The sequence below is a fragment of the Centroberyx affinis genome, unplaced genomic scaffold (assembly GCF_046629955.1).
Source record: "Centroberyx affinis isolate AG114_WGS23_722 - 3 ecotype Tasmania unplaced genomic scaffold, CSIRO-AGI_Caff_v1 ptg002105l_1, whole genome shotgun sequence".
Lineage (NCBI taxonomy): Eukaryota > Metazoa > Chordata > Actinopteri > Beryciformes > Berycidae > Centroberyx > Centroberyx affinis.
The window spans coordinates 12,741-28,413 of record NW_027280430.1 but is presented as its reverse complement, the minus strand read 5'-3'; the positions used below and the strand labels follow the sequence as shown (position 1 = coordinate 28,413).

General features: G+C 41.0%; 1 protein-coding gene across 1 annotated transcript in view; it reads left to right on the top strand.

Annotated features, from left to right (window-relative positions):
- adam10a (ADAM metallopeptidase domain 10a) overlaps positions 1-15,673 on the top strand; it is a gene marked incomplete at its 3' end in the record, with an annotated part of 43,554 nt that overhangs the window by 15,520 nt on the left and 12,361 nt on the right. Inside the window, exons 3-4 of the mRNA XM_071531652.1 lie at positions 10,989-11,107; positions 14,701-14,859. Of these exons, the coding sequence (XP_071387753.1) occupies positions 10,989-11,107; positions 14,701-14,859 (278 nt within the window). The remainder of the gene's footprint in view (positions 1-10,988; positions 11,108-14,700; positions 14,860-15,673) is intronic.

Here is a 15,673-nt window from a genome sequence, read left to right as displayed (position 1 = left end):
GTGGGTTATGAACTGTCCTAGAGCCCATTTCAAAAGAAATCTACCTTCTTGTATTTTTAATTTAACCAGTTGATCTGTGATAAGACAGGGGAGGGAGAAAAGGGAGACCTACAGAGAGAGAGAGAGACCTACTGATGGTCTAATTCTGGGCTTGAGCACTCCCCATTTCTTGAGGCTGGCCTGCTTACTGAGCAAGCTGTATGACTGTCAGATGCTCAAGTCAGTGTGTTCAGCATTCAGGATAGGTCTGAATAATTTATCAGTCAGCTGCTGCCTTGAGTTGAGCAGCACTGCCTTGATCATAAACCTCTCCTCTCTCTCTCTGTTGCTAGCCCTGTTTATTTACCTGCATGTTTTTGTGTGGGACTGGCACTATCAAGCCATTTTCCAATTAACACAATATTCTCCTAGTTTTAATTCATTCTCTCGCCTTGCTCTGATTTGGTTGATTACGTTTTCATTTTGCCATAATGGTGCAGCCCTAATGTAGACATTTGAAAAAATCACTCTCTGTCTCATGAACAAAAACTCACAGGTTGGGTCCCTGTCAAAGTATCTGTGAGCAGAGCATGGAACCTTACCTGCTTACTCATTTTAATATGATTCATGCAGAAACTCAGCGGAAGGCGCATGGTCAGAATGATGTAATTGCAGCTCAAGTAACTGGGCGTGTTGGCTGCATTTTGAGAGTGACACATGAGGTTGTGCACCACCTGAAATCTAAAATGTGGGTGGCATTACAGTTATGTAGATGTGCCTTTTGTGCTTTTGTTTTTTTCCCTGATTGAGGGTTTGGATAGCTGAATTTACTACAGCGTCACCAAATCAGTTTTTCAAATTATTTTCAGGTGAGCAGTCATGAAAGAGCAATGAGCATGAATGCCAAGGTACGCGGAAAGCATGTCTGCATTCATACGGAGCTCACACACATCAAGCCACCAAGAAGGCATGAACCAGGCATAAATCATTCAGGATAAGAGTCTGATAGATGCTCAGAGAACATAGGATACACTAAAAAAGATTTTAGTGTTTTCAGTGGCCATTTGATGACTAAATGGTCCTATAGAGAACCATTATTATTATTTGATATACAGCCACTACTGTTTGAGCCATTTGAATATATTTTGCTATTTGAAGAACTTAAAAAAAAGTTTGACTGTTTGTCACGAAAAGTGACAGAAAAACCTAAAATTTGTCTTTCTTGCTAACTGACAGCTGATACCACTTGTTTGAGTTGTTTAAGTACATAAAAGAGATTATCCCAATTATTTAGTTTCTTAAATTGAAATGCAGCTGTTCAGATCCAGATCTGATTTTGAATCGAAGAGTATTGAGATGGCTGATCGCTTTAAGGAAAGGAGTTACTCCTCTGGATGCATAGACAAAGCCATTCAAAGAGCAAAAAAACACTCCCTGGAGATCTCTTGGACAAAACCAGAGAAAAAGATAAAAGTCAAGTTTCATCATCTAATATAATCATTGTGCCACAAAAATATGGGTAAAGATACGGGTAGTCAGAAAACATTGGCCAGTTTTACAAGTGAAGCCATTGCTTGCCAACATACCCCCTTTTTCCTGTGAAAACCCATGAGTCAAACGAAACCACTTGGTTATCTACTGTTGGGATGCTTCACTGCAGCAATTGTGCATGTTGCATTTTGCCATGTGTAGTGGTCTAGTGGATGAAAAGTAGTGGGGCAGCATAAGTTATGCCTTCTGTCCAATATATTGAACTGTTTCTAATCATATAGACTATGAAATTCATAGCACAACATCAGAAATTAATATGTGAACTTAGGGCTGGGCGATAATTCAATATTATCGTTTATCGTCTTTAAGTGGAATCATATCGTGATGATATGAAGATATTTTGATATCGTGACACACATTTCTGCTGTCTAAATTGATGATGGCAAGCAAATTTTACTTAAAAACTCTCATAAAATGAGGTATGTTAGGAATATTATTTGAATATTTCTGTTTTGTTTGACATCACACCTAACATCACCATTCGGTTCAATGAGATGAACATTAATTTGATTATTTAACGTGATTTTGCATACATGAACCATATCGTGATATATATTGATATCGAGAAAAATCCTTACGATTATCATGATATTGATTTCAACCATATCGCCCAGCCCTATGTGAACTGTCAGTGTTTTTAATAGTTGAAAATAGTGAATTAATACAATAACTCTCACATCACTCTCAGAATGCTGTGTTCAGAAAGGAGCAAAATTAAATTTGCATGTCTCTCTTGCTCCAGGCAATTCTGAAATTAAAAACAGCAAGGCCACTTAAGAACGCATGGGCCCGTTCTCTATTAAGAAATTAAAGACCAAATTCAATTACTGTCGAATGGCACATGAGCATAAACAACAAATGTACACCTACAATATGATCGGTGAAATTAACTATTTAGAACGTTCATTGGCCAGCTATGATGGGTGCATCCCTATTGTGTTAGGTTGCGTTTTGCCCTAACTGTTGGTGGGTAAGAAGCCTAGGATGAACAACATATCATTACAAATCCAGGTTAAAATGGTTAGGCCTGACCAATGATAACTCATATTACATCATATTTTAAGCATTTAGGTGACCCTCTTAAACAGAGCGACCTCCAATTAATGCACCAGTAGACTAAACTTGAATCCTTACAGCTCCAAAATTATACACAACCAATAGCAAGGAGTGCCTTGGCAGTATTTCTGTCACAACAGAAAAATTGCATATTGTAGGTTTAAGTAACAAATTTGTATTATCTAAAATGCTTCTCAGTCAGTGTTGTTTTTCTCTCAAAAACATTTTACTCAAATGCTTAGATTGTCTCTTACTCCAGCAGAGCAACGGCTGGCAGTCAATAATCAGAATGCTGTGCAGCTCCCTCATAATGCCGATTAGATTTCTAACTAAATAGCCTGCTTGTGGATTCAGCTGTGGCTGTGACCAGTGTGCCATGGTTGATGCATGGCAAGATCTAGCTTGTTATGAGGGGGAATAGATGAAGTCATGAGGTCATATTGATTGTTGCAGAGGCCATTAATAAGGCAGGGAGAGGCCAGGAACTGTAATGGGTGTGCCAGGATGAATAGCAAACAGAGGAAGTTATATTAAATCTATTCTCAGATCATCTCCGTACTGCAATGCTGGCTTCAAAGAATAGGTCACACTGCGCTCTCTTTGTTCCACATTATGTGCAATGTTTCTCTCCTCCGCTCCTTTTGTTTTCTTTTTGCTCACTCATGCCCACATTGTCCTTTTACTTTCACTGTTCTCCTTCTCTTGGCTTCATCTGCTATCTCACGCTCGCAAAGGTTTCTGTTCTTATCCTCCTCAAATTGTGCTGTCTCTCTCTTTCTCTCAATTTCTCTTTTCTTTGCTTTCTTCTCTAGTTCATGTTCTCATCCCATCTCTGTACGTATGCCTCCAGTGTATTAGGCCTGAGTCTGTTTTCACTTCTTCAGCCTTTCTCGTCCTCTTAAACACACATGCCCATGCTAAGCATCCGTGGCTAAAGTAGATATTAATAGTGTGCTGAGTCCCTTAGTGGCTCAGGAGGAATTACCCCTCTCGTCCTGGCTCTTCCCCCATATTTCACATGGGCTGCTGTGACAGAACAGGTTAAAGGAGCGCACAGGCAGGGGCTAACTGATGGACTGGCGACGGCACTGGCCTTGACCAGTTGCTTTCAGTGAGTGCGTTCAAGTCACTGCACATGTTGGAGAGGGCCAGACCATAAAACACATTTTACAGTTTAGCCATTCACATTCAGCCAGTATACCTCATCCATCCAGCCATCAATAATATGATACATTATTGGTCAGAGCGCAGGGTCAGCGACAGAGCAGCACCCCTGCGGCTGGTTGGGATTCAAATGTTTTAGCCAACACTTAAGGAGAGGCCTGTCACTGCATTGTTGAGATGTAGAGATACCAGAAAGAAACATGGCATGGGGCAGGAGGTAGGCCAAGGCCGGGCTAATCTGTCCAGAACAACAGCAGGCACAACAACAGGCAGTTGAGTGATGTGTTGATGAGACATCGCTGAAGTTTGGAATCTCCATGTATATGTGGAGGGGAGTTCTACTTCTGTTTCAGAGACAGTGGATGGCCAAAAAATATACTCAGTGGATGCTTTTTTTCGGTTTTAGGAAAGACAGAGTTTTGATAGCCTGCACTAAAGGCAGTTGATTAAAAATGGGAGCCAGATGTAGATTACTTCAAAGGAAATCATTCTAGACAACTGTCTTTCAAAGATTTAATCTGAATCTGTCCAATCATACTTGTAGTCAACATGAGAGACCTTGTTTTGGCCTGTTGTGGACTGAACAGCCAAGAGAGGACAGGCGGATGTGGTACAATCAATAAATGGTTCATATTGAGTGAGTAATGTGAAGTGAACCTCATTTGAGTCATATCTGCGGAATGTTCCTCCAACCTGAGGTCAAGCCACGTGATGATCACTCTGGAGATGCCTGGTAAAGAGCTTACCAATGAACTATTCATTCCATTCCCCCGGTTTACTGGGAAGCTAGTAGGTCATATGCACCGCATGTGATGCCTTTTTTGTCTTTGACACCGTGCTTACAGTAACCAGAGGATTACAAAGAAAGCACAGCATGGGCGCACACTTGTTTTCATGTGCTTTTCCTCATGACATAATTCTTCCTCTAATTCAGTGAGCAGAGCATTACACTCTTATGGGAGCCTGAGACACATTTGGAACACTCTCTTGTTTAAGGGCGGGGCCAGTAGAACTTCATTCCCCTATTTCAGAGTTTTATGTGACACCACCTGGCACGATGAGCGAGCGACTGGCATCGCATGACACTGTGTATCTTGAACCAAATAAGTAAATGACAAAGCATTATTACACACACGCTGAGGAAGCCATTTCCCGAAACGTCTGTGACTTTCAGTGGATTGTTGCCTTAAAAATAATGATAAAAATATAATTGTAAGAAGAGAACTGTGACTGCTCTCCCTACATATTTATTGTCTGAAAGCATTATTACCGTATTTTGAATCTTGATATATTACCTCTTCACTAGACGTTTCTGTTGGATATCTGCTCTAATTAACTAGCTCATGCCTCTCTACAGTGAAAATCTGACTTTATTATTTGTGTTAATTACAGCCAACTGTAAGCTGATCCAGAGACTCTGAAATATAAACATCATTACTTAAGGGTCCCACATTCAGTTTTCATGATCTTGTTGCCAAATATACCTTGGCTCAGGATAACGATAATGTTCTCCATCAGTTAAATTGAATGAATTTGAAGACTAAGTCCTCACAGGCAGAACAGTCACAATGCTGGACTCTGATTGGCCAACAACACTAGTTTCTTGAAGTCAAATGAGGTAAACCCACTTTCCAGTGGGTGTGTCAGTACAAATGCTGCAACCTTGCCTGGGGATTGCAGTAATTCTTAAATGAGAGGAGCCAATCAAGACCATGTCGGGTTGTGATGTGTTTACTGCCCCTTTAATCACAACGTGCCCTGAGTGTGCAAACCAGAATGGGGACTAGGTATACCTAGTCTTGTTGTTTAGAGGGATTAGGTTCCTGGCTTTTGGTCTGAGTCTGCTGTTGATGTTTTGCATGGCAGCTGTATGGTTTGTGTTTGTTCAGGTTATCTGGCATGCACCGGCTGTGTGCTTGGATGATTAAAGATAATATTGTGCGTTGCCCCTCCCTCCACATCTACTACTGAGATGAGCTGAATTACTGCTGGGCCCAAAGGGATATGAGTTTTGCCAATTGATCCTAATCTTCAGCAGTGGGTTTTAGCCACATTTAATTTGTGAATAGTAAATGCTGCTTTTTCTGTCAAATTTCTGTGCGCTGTCTCAGCTTTCCAGTGTTTGTGGCCCTGTCTAGCTCATTGGTTAGAGCATGGCATTAACTCTGCTAAGGTTAAGGGTTCGATTCCCACTTGGGCCACCCAAGCTAGAAATATATGCAGTCATGTTGCTGGATGGTGCTTTAGATCACCATCATAATTATCATCAAGGTCATTATAGGAATGACACCGAGTGCAGGGACATCAGCATTTTAGCATTTAGTGTTCTCAAACAGTTAGCTGTGCCCAGCTAGTCTAATAACCAACATCTGTTTTGTCGACACTGAGAAGAAGGATGTCCAGGGACATCCGCTGTTTGACTTCAGATAGGCATGCCTCTAAGTTTAGGAATTGGGAGTGGTACAGAAACTAGGAGGAAAGAGCTGGTTAAGAGAGGAGGAAAAGCTCAGAGGTTATATGGTTGTTTTTGTAAGGTTGGGTGTGGACCCATAAAGACTTGTCCCATTTTTTTAACATGGTTCAATGGAGTTCAATGTAAAATTGTCATAATAGCACAGTTTACACAATGATTCACTAATCTGAATAAAATGGGAAAAATTATGAAAATTAAATATGAATTCATTCATGTCTAGAGGAGGCCAGGCACGCACCTTGCTACCTATTCAGATGAACATAGCAAGATGGACAAGTAATTAAATCAGGGCATTTAAATGAACATTAGGCTCAGCTTGGTCCCCTCAGCGACCTCACTGTCAGAAAGGCGGCAGGATTGTTTCCTCCTTGGTAACAGTTCACTGAAGTATTCTGCCCTGGATACACACACATGCACACAGTACCACTACCAGACACTATCACAAGGTGTGTGTGCTGCTGGGGCTGTAGAACGACATGTTTCAGTGTGTTGTATGTGCAAGTCATTGGAGACAAATCTGTTCCTACCCCTCAGACCCTCTCACATACCTCCCTCTCTCACTCAGTCATTTTCTGTCTCTCTTTTTTTCTCTCTCACACACACACACACATACACACACACGCACGCACGCACACACGCACGCACGCACGCACGCACACACACACACACACACACACACACACACACACACACACAGATGGATAAGCATCTGCAAAGCTGTACTGGCCCACTTTGGTATTACAGGGATATCATTGCAAATTCCTTTGGCTCTCTGCCTTGTTCATAACTTGAATTTTTGTCCTGGGCTACACATACACACACACACACACACACACACACACACACACACACACACACACACACACCATTACCTAACCCTCTCATACCTACCTTTTAGGTAGTCGCATGACTGTGACGATAGCTGTGCTGTTCGTAGGGTTTTCTCATACATAGTAATGAGCTATTGGCTCAGAAAATTAGACTGCATTCACACTGACTTTTTTTTGTTTTGTTCTTTTTGTTAAAGGGATCTGCCACCCATTTTAAGAATTCACTTTATTTCTGTGCCCCAGGATGGTTCAGTCAATATTTGTGAACTTGTACCACTCTTAAAGCTAGACATCAGAGAGGGAACCCCTTGAATTTTTGATGTCACTGGGATGTACAGTAAAATCAAGGGCTGCTCCATAGACAATGAATGGGGTTGAGTTGTCACTGATAACAGGAATGTACCAGAACTTAAACCTCATTTGGGTGCAAGAACTCAAACAAAAATCTTATTGCTCCACAAATTCAGTGCCTTGTTTATTGTCTGTGGATCAGTGCCAGATTTTACATCCCAGTGACATCACAAATTCAAAAGGGCTAGTTCTCCAGTTTCTAGCTTTAGGAAAGAGTGGTGCACATTCACAAGTATTGATTGAACTGTTCTTGGGCACTGGAATAACATGTGAATTCTTCAAATGGGTGGTATTCCCCTTTAAACCTACAAGCTATACCCTCTGTACATTGGGTATCTTTGCGATAGCTGGCTTCACAAAACGTACCAATGGCAATCCCAGCTAGCTCATAAAAGGTGGTTATCAACTCGCTCTGTCAACTCACTATTTTCTAATCCAGCTATGAGCATGTTCACATAAAAAAGGGACGGTGATGGTGTTGATAACAAATAGCCAATCACATGCAACATAGACAGCATGTTGTTACAGCAGCAAAAGTAATAGGATTCAGCAGGGAAAGAAAATGGAATATAAACACACAACTACAATATAAAAATAAGAAATAAAAAAAAGCTAGGAAAAATAAAATGATAAAAGTAATAAACTAGACTATAAATAATTGTGGGTTATGTAAACATCTATTGCCGACAATTCCAACACATTAAGCAGACTATTATAATGAATAAATATGAGCAATACAGAATCATAACAGCTAAAAGTAATGCTGCTGCCAAGGCTGGAGAGGATTGCTGGAGGAAAACTGCAGATAGTGTAAATGCGCAAGTAAACAGGCTTATCACTGCCCCGTCATTAAGGCACAGTGGGTATACTTTTCAGTGATACAATGTTGTGTTGTCACATTGAGGCTGTGAGAAGATTGTCTCTTCACAAAGTCCGCCTCAAGTTCCCCAGGGGTGTACTGATGGAAATAAGGGTGCAGGCTACTGGTTAGGTGTGCAGCCTAAATTATCACGGTGATGTACCCCTCTTATAAGGGAGCCACCGTAAAAGCTGAGGGTTAAGCCCAAAGTTGGCATGCAGACCCACTAATCTTGCTTCATGGGACAGGCCCGTGGAGGTCTGCATGATGAGATTCCACAATAGGCATGATTAAAGCTGACTCAGACTCAAAGGGGTGGTTCGTCTCAGGGAAAAGAACATTTGCTGCTACTTTTTGGGTGATTTGAAAAATGTTTTTTTGGTGTGCTGTACACTTTTGTACCTTTTTCATCTTTTTCCAATCAATTCATTGGAAATTGGCCAGTTTGCACCAACCATTCACATCTGTTTGAATGTGTACATTCAGCTGCTTGAAAGAAGAGTAATTCTGTTCTTCAACTACAACTATTTTTCCAGTGATTGGACAAATCTTGGAAACCACTCATGTTTTAACCTCATAAAGAAAAATGCTATTGACATTTAAACCAATGAAACCTTGTTTTTGTGCTGATGGATGATGGATGTGTCTGAATGACTGGCCACCTGTCAAATAATAATAAAAATCAAATAAGCATGTGAATAAGGATGAGAATAAGGTGCCACGCCACTGGTGTGGGGATTTAGTCACTTTGTTGACTATGTGAATAGCTGGAAGCCAAATCTTATTCAATCTAATTCAATCTTTTACAGTGATTGGTTTTCATTATACTGTATCAGTCTCAACATCAAATGAAACCATAATTTTTGAGAAAGCAGTATGTTTTAGGTTTCCAAAGCTTCACCAAGGTTATAGAACCTACCTGTCCGTTGCACTGTTTTCAACTCATTTATTCAAGACTGTTTTGGCTGAACGCACATACCTTTTCTACAATGCCCCGCTACCCACTCACACAAACATATTCACAACTGGTAGCTGCTCAACACAACCATAATATTCTAATGTTGGAGCAATGCCAATGAAGCAGTTGGTGGTTAAGTGCATCGCTCAAGGGTATAATGATGGTATTTTAAAAAGGAAGGAGAAGGCATTAATCATTCAATTCACCCACCTAGTTTCTCCCCAGCTGGTACCAGGATTTGAACTAGTAGCCTTCCAGTCACAAGCTGGAGTTGCTAACCTTTAAGCTACCGCTGCCCTCCACTGTGCAGCACTGTCCATAATTATAAGCATCTGCCTTTGCTAGTTCACTCTATAGAGGCTTGTTCTGTGCTGTAGCCACCAGACCATATCCGTGACTGAAAAGGGACACAACCATCGAGACAATCTGTTATCTTCCTCTGTGTACAACCTCTTACTCCCTCTTCTCATCACCTTGTCCATCTCATTTGCTTTCTCATATGCTCATCTATTTTCACCCATCCAACCCTGGACAGTTCCTCTCACACTGTACTCTGTGCATGTTCACTTTGTCTCTGATTGCCTGGCAGTGAGGGATTCTGGTAAAAGCTTGCCTCGCACACAGCTGTCTTTCTGCCGTCAAAGCTCTAAAAATACTGTGCCACATTTAGACATGAAAGTCTGAAAATCGGCCTAATTTTCCAACCAGCCGGGTGATCTCCCTCTGCTGTCTGTTGGTGTGTGTGTGTGGGTGTGATGTGTGTGAGCAGATGCTGTAGCTTATGAATTGATCATATATGTAAAGTTGGTAGGTACAGAACCACCGGGTAGATATTCTTGCATCTATGCTGCCTTTAATTTTGCTTTGTATTTCTTTCTCAAACCGCAACTGATTCAAAACATTTTATGGCAATGTTGAAGCTATGATTGGATGTGACCCAAGAAATCTGAGAATATTAGCTGTTGAAGTCAAAGTCCTGCTTTGCCCACTTAGGTCCATTGTGCTATATGTACAATGGACCTACAGTATGTACCATGGATGGTCATCTTAGTGAGATTCTGAAAGCTGTTGACCTGACTGCATATTACCTGTGTAGCAGTGTGTATTGTGCTGCCCTGAAAATATTGTTTCATCCGGTCTTTGAAGCCAAATGCAACTTTGCACTTGGTGGCCAATGCTTATCTGGCTAGCAAACAGTAAGAGCGAGTAAGCAGTTTAATTTGCAGTCCTAATGGAAACATTCTATTTTGTTATTGCTCCACTTAATAAAATAATTTAATTATGTTTTTTGTGGAAGCAACTGAAAAAATACCAAATTGAAAATGTATCATTATTAGGGTCTCCTACTGTTAATCTGATATTGTAAATGTTGAACCATGTATAGTGTATCAAACTGAACCATGAGCTCAGTGTTACACCCAGAACCTGTCCATTCATTAAAAACTTCCTCCACACACACCTCTCCCTGTGAGAAAAGAATGAAGGTTGTTTCCCTGCCTTTTTTCTTCCTCTTGCTGAAGGCCTCTGAAATGAAGAAAATCTCATCTGCTTGTGTTTGGAGACATTAGTTGTAAAGCTTTGTTGCTTGCTCTCATCTTTTGTTCTCTTTGTTGTCTCTTTTTTTTCTTTTTTCTCTTTGTTGCTTTCTCATCTGTTTTTTCCATATCTGCTGCATTGCTATTTACACAACTATCAGGCAGAATGTTAGAGGTACTACATGGAATCTGAAGGCTTTACTAAGACATTTTTTTATGTTCTTCTCTTTAGGCATTTCAACTTGCAGATGAAGAGGGATACGACCCTGTTTTCCCCAGATCTCATCGTAGAGGTATCAGGAGAGAAGACACCCGTTGATACCTCCCACATTTACACTGGAGAAATCTTTGGTAAGTCCAGCACTTATTTCCAGAGCCACAGAGGTGCAATGATCAGTCTTACCAGAAAATGTCTCAAATCCAATTTTGGTAGTTTTCATTTTTCATTTGAATTGAAAGTCTGCATCATCCCTTATGAACCCGAGTGAGTTTCATGACCCTAGCAACCAAGGAGCAAGGTTTTCATCTAACAGCATTGCTATTTTTGTATGATCAAAGTGTGAGTGTGTACGCACAAGTGCATTATAGAATTGTGTGAGTATTTTTCATTTGTGGATGTGTACACAATGCGAATACCTTTTATCCAGTTCCTCCTCCCACTGCTTATCCCTTCCCTTCCTGGACCTCTTCCTCCTCCCCGTCTCCAGCAGAGCTCAAACGAACAAGAGATTAAACAAGGCCGTTTGTCCTGTCATGTGATCTGTGTGTGTGTGTGTGTGTGTGTGTGTGTGTGTGAGTGAATGAGAAGGCGTGAAACTGAGATGCCAGTGGGCTCTACTTCCCCTGCTTTTTCTTGGACATTGTGATCTCTGATGAAAAGACGCTGACGCTGTCCAAATGGTCCTAGTAGTAGCTACTGGTCAGGCTTTTTAGCATTCTGAATATTTTAGTATAATGAAAATGGTTGGATAGGCAAATATTCTCACAAGATACTAAATAATTTGTTTTCATTTAATCCCTTGTAGCTAGGTTTTGAAACATGTTATATCAGTGCAGATTAATATCTTTATTGTCATCATTACTGACATCAAATCTGCCTTTTGCTCCTTTACTCGTGTAAGTGCTTAAACAGTTTGACTAAAGGACTGTTATGTTGTATTTTAGCTCTCAGATGTGTGTGATTTGTCAGTCTCTGGTGTGACAATGAACCAAGAGGCAGATCAAGTGGCCAGGAAATCCCTGCTAAATGTGGCTGCAGAGTGATAGCAGTCTGAGCTGTATTGAGTAGCACTGTATTGTCATTACTGGCTATTTTTATGCACAAGTAAGTGCAGTTGCACGTTTCTTGGGTGTGCAAACTTTGCCATCAGGCTTTGTTAACACGACTGACTTTGACAAATGCAAACATTTTAAAATATAGCTGCAAACAGAGATGCCGGGGTTTCAAGCCCATGTGAATAATTGTAATATTTGTTACAGAGACGTAAACAGATGTATAGCTAGGATGCAGTTGTGGATGCAATTATGCACCAAAACAAATTGTGAACAATAAGAAATATAAAAACATGCAACCAAGTCAGGCTGGTCTGTACGGACATACAGTACACTGGGTACTGGTTGTAGGGTTGGAGTGCAGAGAAAGACTGAGCATGATCTCTCTGACCTTTACAACAATGGTATTGGGGAAAGGAAGCTGCACCTGAGTTTGACAAGGAGGTGCGCTTGGTTCATATAAAGGGGTGTGCCAGTGCCAATGGAGTGTATCGCTTTCTATCTCTATCTCTATCTCTAAAGGCCCTAGATCAGTGGCTTCCAGCTCCAGTCCTCCGGACCCCAAAAACTGCTGGACCGATCCGTCAGAAAACGGACTGGATTTTTGACATATTGCAAACCTAGCTTGTGACAAGTCCCATAGTGGGAGTGAGATGAAAAAGAACAAATGAAAATCCCTATCACCACAACATCCATCAGTTTGCGTTGCCGAGTCCCTCCATGTAAATTGCTTAGCCTCCTCCATAGAACCAAACTCCTTTTCTTTTTTTTCTCTTTTTCTTTTTTTAAAGTTTATCTTTTGGCATTTTTGTCTTTATTAGTTTTTTTTATAGTGAAGAGAGACAGGAAAGCGTAGGGAGAGAGAAAGGGATGACATGCAACAAAGGTCCCAGGATTCGACCCCAGGATATCACGGTAACATGGTATGCCCCCCGGCAAACTCCATTCTTAATGTTAAGGAGCTTGGCCCAGAAGAGGAGACTGTAGTCGCAGCCCTTCAGCCGTGTTTTCACCAACTTGTAGTCAGCTTGTTTGTTTTCACCATCTACATGCTGCTCAAATCAAGAAAGAAATCGACACTAGTTCCACGGAATATCAGGGGGTCTCCCAACTGTAGGACTCACTGCTTTCTTTGGGAAAAAATGTACCCTTCCAACTTCAAACTTCTCTTGCCTTGGTCAGGATGCAGTGGGCTTCAATCCCTTCCACATCCTCCGCGATCCCATATTTTTGAATATTGTTCCCTCTGGATCTGTTTTGGAGGTCCTGTAGCTTGGCACTCATGCAGAAGAGAGCCTCCCTACTCGTCTTCTCCAAACTGGTTGGGGACTTGTGTGCCCTGGGCCGGAACATGAAACCTCCTTGGAGGTGAACAGTATTAGCTTCCTTAGCTAGGCTAGCTGTCTCACCATGAGTTGTTGTTTTTTCTTTCCTCTGAGTCGGAAGCTTCATATTTAATCATAGACTCAAAGCCAGTTGTGTTATGTCTCAATCCTCTATGCCACTTGTTTATTACTTACTTGCTTATTACTTACTACTTATTACCTACGCATTGACACTTCTTTTTATTACTTTTTTGCTTTGCTGCAACAACCCAATTTCCCCACAGGGATCATTAAAGTTTCATCTCACCTTTATGCAATGTCTCTCAAAACCCTTTATTTCTGGCATGATGTTTTCTAGAAGATATATTTGTGGAAGAAACTCTTGTTGAGGTTGTTCCTGGTTGTTTTCACCACTGATGTCAGTGATACTATTTCAAACTTCTACTTCAGTCTCTCAGTGTTTCCTAACTAAACCAGCACAGACAGAAAATGATGAAAGCATGTTGCTCTGTGGGACAAATGTTTGCAAAGGTCTGCATTCTGCTGTTTTCATTATCTCCAGTGTAGGAAACAGTAATCACCCAGCAGAATGCACTGGGCTTTCTGCCTGTGGAAAGACAACCAAACTTGAGATAGGCTGGCTGTGTTTCTCTGGCTGAGCTCAGTTCAAGTGGCCCCTCAGGAAAAGATACTGTATGTAGACAAAAGATGAAGTTTTGCACAGCTGTTTCTGAGTATAGGAGATAGCAGCGGTTATGTTGTTTTCTCCAAAGAAAGGAGAATATTTTTTTGTTATTCAACACTTCATTCAGTTATCTCCATTCTTTGAGTTGTCCATTATCATACTTTAGATTTTCTCAGAATTGCCTGTTGTGACAACAGGTTAGTTGTTTTTTCACTACATATTACTGCAGTTGCTATCTCTGTTAAAACACCTGGATAATAAAGCATACCTTTTTAATGTGCTAGGCATTTTCTTCCTGTTTATGGTTAGCTAAGAATATGCGGTAGGGAATCCCTTCTGTAACTTAAAGCCATGCCTCTTTATTGTTTCCTTAATTTCTTCAGAAGAAGTTGTGTAACTTACATGATCAAATATGGTTACCATTCTTTGAAGTGCCTGTCTGTCAAGTCAAATTCTGGTGTTTGGGTTTTGCTTGAATATTTAGACTAGGACCGTTTCATTGTGTATATTATATATATATATATATATATATATATATATATATAGTATATTATATATATATTATAGTACAGGAGTCTATTACTTTGAGGCCTATGATAGGAGTGTTGAATCTCCTCTAATCCATCCCTCTCTCTTCCTCTTCCTCCTCCTTTGTGTTTCAGGTGAACGGGGCACCCTGACCCATGGCTCTGTGGTTGACGGGCGCTTCGAGGGCTTCATCCAAACCCACCAAGGAACATACTACGTCGAACCCTCTGAGAGGTACCTCAAAGACAACGATGTGCCCTTCCACTCAGTCATCTATCACGAGGATGACATTAGTAAGTATCTGCCGCCAAACTTACTTCAACAAAAACATTCCAAATATAAGAGTTAAGAGTTTTTTGGTTTTGGGTTGTTTTTTTTTTTTTTTGCAACTGTGTTCACAGTCGATAGCTTGTTATTTCCCCAAATATGTCCGTGGTCATTTTTGATCTGTATGTTTTTTTTTTTCTTTATTCATTGTGATGTAATACATTTTGGTTTTAACTGCTGTAAATAGCAGTACCAAAACTCAAACACGTGTACTTCCGCACACTCAACCACACACCCTTATTATGTACATACACGCTCTCTAGTGACAGAAGAGGGATGCTATGCGGAGTCATGCATATGATGATGCAAGGACAGAGGGTTGGACAGAGTGATGGATGGATATGAAGATGGATGAACAGACAAATCAGTGGGAATGGTATTGAATGGATTGGCATGTGTTGTGAATAAAGGGATAGATGGTTAAGCAGTACATAGGGAAGCCTCACAAGCTTGGAGAGAGTGTTATCTTTGACAGACTGGTACCAGCAGGATTTTGGCTCTGAGTCCTGGGCCATGGACAAGGTGGTCAATATTTACACAGGAGGCAGGATTGTAGCGAGACCCTGTATAGGCATGGCCCACAGCCATAGGTAAGGTGGCCAACTGAGAGATGCACAGTCGGGAGACAGCAAGCTTCCCAACCTTTTCCTCAAGACCAGACAACTCGGAGCTAATTACTCATTGCAGACAGGTAAGGTGTGGTTGTGGGCTAAGATGTTGTGACTGTAGACTCACAGCTCCATTCCAAAGAACTGCATTTAGCTGGCAGACAGGCAGTAA